This window comes from Pseudoliparis swirei, chromosome 22 (genome assembly GCF_029220125.1).
Source record: "Pseudoliparis swirei isolate HS2019 ecotype Mariana Trench chromosome 22, NWPU_hadal_v1, whole genome shotgun sequence".
Lineage (NCBI taxonomy): Eukaryota > Metazoa > Chordata > Actinopteri > Perciformes > Liparidae > Pseudoliparis > Pseudoliparis swirei.
The window spans coordinates 579,145-584,230 of NC_079409.1; the positions used below are offsets into that span (position 1 = coordinate 579,145).

Genomic DNA, 5,086 nt, shown 5'->3' on the forward strand with positions numbered 1-5,086 from the left:
AGGCGACAGGGTGTGTGTTTGAGAGCTGCGGAGCGTTGTCTGTGTGTTTCTCTCTTTTCTGTTCTTTTTCATAGTTGTGTGTATTTAGTTTTATGGTTTATTGGTTGGGTTTCTGATAGTTTAATTTGTTTGGTAGTTGTTGGGTTTTTCTCTGGGTGTCTTCCATGCTGCGGTGCCTCCACGGGCTTCGGTGCGCGTGTGAAATGGTTGCACGATTCCCCCCAGCCGCTGCTGCACGAGGAGACCTGGGATTAAGATGCCGGTGACTCCTCGTGCAGCGTGGAGGAATGGCTCGGCGGGCTTGAGTCCGGGGAAGGAAGGTCGGGTTCAACGGCAGCGTAAGTCCGCCGCCAAAGATGAGCAGCTGGTCGTGATCTTCCTGGATCAGGTGGGGAAGGTGAGCCGAGTGGTGGAGGAGGTCTCTCGGTGGAGGAATTTGTTTGTGCCAGGTGTTTCCGCTGGAGCAGCCGTCCACCAGAGTCCTCGTTTTCAAGCGTCCCTCCGCTCATCTCCGATGAGTTTCTCAACGCAGGAAGCTCTCCCGGCACTGCAGGCTGGTCTCCCGATCAGAGAGATCTCGCCGAGGCGAGTTCAAGGAGAGAGCTCGATGAAGCACATCATGCCGTCACCGTAGATCGGTTTATATGATACTCAACGGTGACCGGGCGGAGTTAAACCTGCGCTTCAGCGTCAGAGTAGATGATGTTAACTATAATATCTGGCACGTCTTCGGCGAGCGAAGATGTTTTCATTATGAGGGAGGAGGAGGGCACACACGCGGAGTCTCTGCTCAAAGGCGAGGCGACCCTGCGTAGCTGGTCAAGCTGACGGGTCCGTCCGGCGGCGCCGCCGCGCTTCACCAGCGTGGGGCGGCAGGTGGCCAGCGGAGAGGCGCGGCGGCGGCGTCACTACTGCTGTACGACACACATGGTGGTGGGGATGAATGAGGTGAGGTGATGGTGGTGATGGTGGCGATGGGGTAAGGGTGGCGAGGTGGGGAAGAGGGTGGGAGAGAGCTGGACAGGGGCAGTGAGAAGCAGGCTGTGGGTGGAGTCGGGAGCAATGAGAGGAAGAGAAAAAAGGAAAAGCGGACCAGAAAATGGAGGATGTGGGTGAGATCTCATAAGAGCAGTGGGGTAGAGGCTGTGGGTGAGGTGGGAAGTGGGGAGGGAGGAGAAAACAAGAAGAGAAGAAGGGGAAAAAGGATTAAAAAACAAAAATAATATTGGTGATGGTGGTGGTGGTGATGGTGGCACAGGCTTAGAGGTGGAGTGGGGAGTGGGGTAGAAAAAGAGAAAAAAAAAATAATGAGGAAGTGAGAGGAGAAGGAAAAAGAAAAAAGACGAGGACAATGGTGGTGAGAAGCCCATAAGAGGTGGGACCAGGTGGAATTGGAGTCGAAGAGGCAGGAGGAGGACGGTGCAGGGAGGAGGGGGCGGAGCAGGTGAGAGATGGACGAGGAGGAAGCCCAGGGGGGCAGAAAGAGGCCCCGAAGAAGAAAGAAGCGTGGGCGCTTGTTGGCGCGGTAGTGCCAAAGCCAGCAGGGTGTGGAGGAGGAGGAGGTCAAGGCGGGGCCGGTGGAGGACAGCAGTGACGAGGAGGGGTCAGGCGACAGCGATTCTCCTCTGTTTTAACTACCAACAGTCAAACACAAGGCTTCACACAGCGGATGAAATAAGTCTGTTTTACATAGAACAAAAAACAAAAGGAAAGTGGAGGTCAGGGATCACTTCCCTGACCTCGTGACCACTAATAAAGTCTTGCGCTAACTCCATATGAAAAAAGAAAAAGTTTAAAGCAAAGAGGTTTTTAGAAGTTAAAAATATTTTTACTCAAAGTAGGAGTGCATCCAGCAGGGGGAGGTGAGCTCCAATGCTGTTAATTTTATTTGATTTGTTGGTTTGAAGTTTTATTTGTTTTAAACTCTTTTCTTTTTAATGAACACATTGATCCCGGAGTTTTAAAAACGTAAATGGAAAGCGAGGGACAGTAAGAGAACATCTATTTATGAATTTAACAAGATGAAGGCCAACGATGTTCTCTTCTTACAAGCACTGTGACAGCACCAACGAGGCGGACTGGAGGGAGGGAGTGGAGGGAAGTCCTCCTGAGCCACAACACCAACCTCAGCGGAGGTGGGCTTCCTCTTCTCAGGGCGCTATTCAGCCCGCGGTCACTGGAGTCAAACACATCGTGGAGGAGGCTGTTCTTTGTGGCTTCTGCAGTTCAGCCTTTTTAATGTCGTTTTATAAATGTGTATGCTCCAACAACTGGGACAGAAGAGGCAGCTGTTTTTATCCAAAGTTAATGATGTTTTAAATGACTGTGCCTCGGAGGATTTTTGATATTCAGAGTTTAACTGCAGAGGATGATTTTAAAGACAGAAACCACACAGAGGCACATCCAGCTTCACAGCAGGTTCTGAGGAGGCTGGTCACATTCTCATGGCCTGGTGGGCGTTAACATTCTTGTGAACCCTCTGGGTAGTTCTGTGTTCACGGTCTGTTTCTGTTGTGTTGTCTGTCACTCACCTTGTCTCTCGTTTCAGACTCCTCCCTCCATGTGTGCCACCACTCCTGTGTGATTGCAGACCCGCCCTCATTAATTTCCACCTGTGCCTCATTCCTGTGTATTTAGTCTGTGTCGACCTCTTGTCTGTCAGCCGGTTCGTCTCTAAACATTTGCCCAGTAAAAGATGTTTACTTTTTCCTGAAATCTGACTTCCTCATTTCACGCAATTGAGTCCCTCGTTCCGTGCGGCAGCCCCGAAATCCAGAGTCGTGATGATGCGAACCGACCAAATATGGACTCAGCGTGGACTCTGATCATCTCCGTCAGGCCTCACTCCGCCTCTCAAAGGTCTCCTAAGTGGGTGGTCACAACCACAAAGATCAAAGCATGATCAGATTCCTCCAGACCCTCATTCTAACGTCGACCAACTTGCAGCTCCACCAGATTGCCTTTAGCATTTCTCTTATTTAAACTGGGGAGAGAATTCTCTTTTCTCTTCTCCTCTGACCCCTCCGTTGGCTCCCGGGAGCCACGACGTCCCACACTCCAAGCGGTATGCTGAGATCTGGGAACGTCAGAATACTTTCCTCATGCAGTGCTCCTTAGTCTTTGACCAGCAACCATCTAGGTATTTGACTGATAGAGCTAAGATTGCCTTTATTATGGGTTCACTCACTGGGAGAGCGATGTAGCCTGGGCTTCTAGCATATGGGAGGTCAGTCTCCTGCCAACTCCTCATTCCAGCTCTTCACCTGAGTGAGATACGGGAAGGTTTTTGATCACTCTGTGTAGCTATAAGGACATTGCCTCACGTCTGCTCTCACTGACGACAGGGACCCCGCGCCGGTAGCTTGAGTACTCTATTGACTTAGGACTATAAGCGCCCAGGATTCTGGGTGGTCTGATGTATCTCTCCAGGGGTTTTCTCAGAGGGACTAAATGGCAGTGAGGAGGAACTAGTTGTGAGGATGACTCTGAGAGTCTCGATGCCTTAATCGCTTTTGCTGTTGGAGGCTGGAGAGCACGTCTTGGGGAGCTTAGGAGAGAGACCTGGCCGCTCTTTTTGATGCTTCAGCACCTGGTCCTGCCTCCTTCTCTCCCACGGAGATCCGGTCCACGCCTTGACCAAGATATATTTCCCCATAACCTCTACCGACCCAGCCCCACAGGTTCTCTGCTCCTTTCAGCACCTCCAGCTCCCCATCTCTCCGTGAAAGAACCCATGCAGATCGGGAGGACCACCTTGACTCACGAGGAACGGCAGCGTCGGCATCGGAGGGCAGGTGTATCTATTCTTGACCAGAGGGCCACCTCATTGCCTCCTGTCCAGTAAAGGCCGGGCTCATCAGGGAGAGGGACAACACTGAGTTGAGCCGTACAGCTGTATCCGTGGTTCCCCCTCGGTCACTCCCAAGGGTTTCTATCATTTCTCCAACATATCTCTCTCAATCCAGGAGGTGTTGGTGGATTGTGCTTCGGATGCTAACCTAATGCACACTGAATTGGCTTGCAAGTTAGGGTTGGAGGCCCACCCTGCTTGCCAGACCCTTGGGCTAAGTGCCTCGATGGGCGTCTACTCTGTCGGATATCTCATCGCTCCTCTCCTGTTCACCTAGCCTTCCCACACCATCACACGAGACTATCTGTTTTCACTTGTTCAGTCCTGCAACACCCCTCATTTTGAGCCAGCCTGGCTTACTCAACACAACCCTCACATGGACTGGGCTTGGGGGAGGGTGATAGCATGGAGGTGAGTGTTCTGAGACATGCTTCCCCATAAGAACATCTCCAGACTTTACCCTCACCACGTCCCATGCCAGGCGCCTATGCTGGATCCCGATTACGGACCTTTCCGGGTACCAGCATGCTTTACCTTCAATTCAATTCAATTCAGTTTATTTGTATGGCCAATTGGTTCACAAATTACAAATTTGTCTCGGGTGCTTTACAATCTGTACACATGATCATCCCTGCCCCAAAACCCTCACATCGGACCGAGGAAAAACTCCCAAATAACCCTTCAGGGGGAAAAAAAGGGGAGAAACCTGGAGGAGAGCAACAGAGGAGGATCCCTCTCCTAGGATGGACAGATGCAATAGATGCAATGTGTACAGAAGGACAGAGTAGAGTTGAAAATACATTCAATGAATATGACAGAGTGTATGAATAGTTCATAGTAGGCATATTCACGATGGAGACCTCCACGATCCATCAGGCAGATAAGCGGGTGGGGGAGGAGGAGGTGGGCGGAGTCTCAACGGACAATTAGGCGTAGTCATGAGCAGAATTCCCGGCCCAGCGATCCATCAGGCAGATGGGATCTATGCCGTCTCATGGGGTCCATTGGCCCCATGAGGGCCAATGAAGTCAAGGACTTCCGGGAGAAAGCAGAGTTAATGTAACGTGTGATTGAGAGATGAAAATTGTCATCCTTAAGAGAGAAAAAAAAAGGAGATAGGTACTCAGTGCATCCTAAAACGTCCCCGGCAGCTATAAGCCTATAGCTGGCATATCAAGGGAATGGACCAGGCAAAACCTGAGTTCAGCCCTAACTATAAGCTCTGTCAAGAAGGTC

General features: G+C 51.1%; 1 protein-coding gene across 1 annotated transcript in view; it reads left to right on the forward strand.

The window, feature by feature from the left end:
- Nucleotides 1–256: 256 nt before the first annotated feature.
- Nucleotides 257–5,086, forward strand: part of LOC130213175 (uncharacterized) — a 7,402-nt gene continuing 2,572 nt past the window's right edge. The window contains exon 1 of the mRNA XM_056444641.1: nucleotides 257–388. Within this exon, the coding sequence (XP_056300616.1) occupies nucleotides 257–388 (132 nt within the window). The remainder of the gene's footprint in view (nucleotides 389–5,086) is intronic.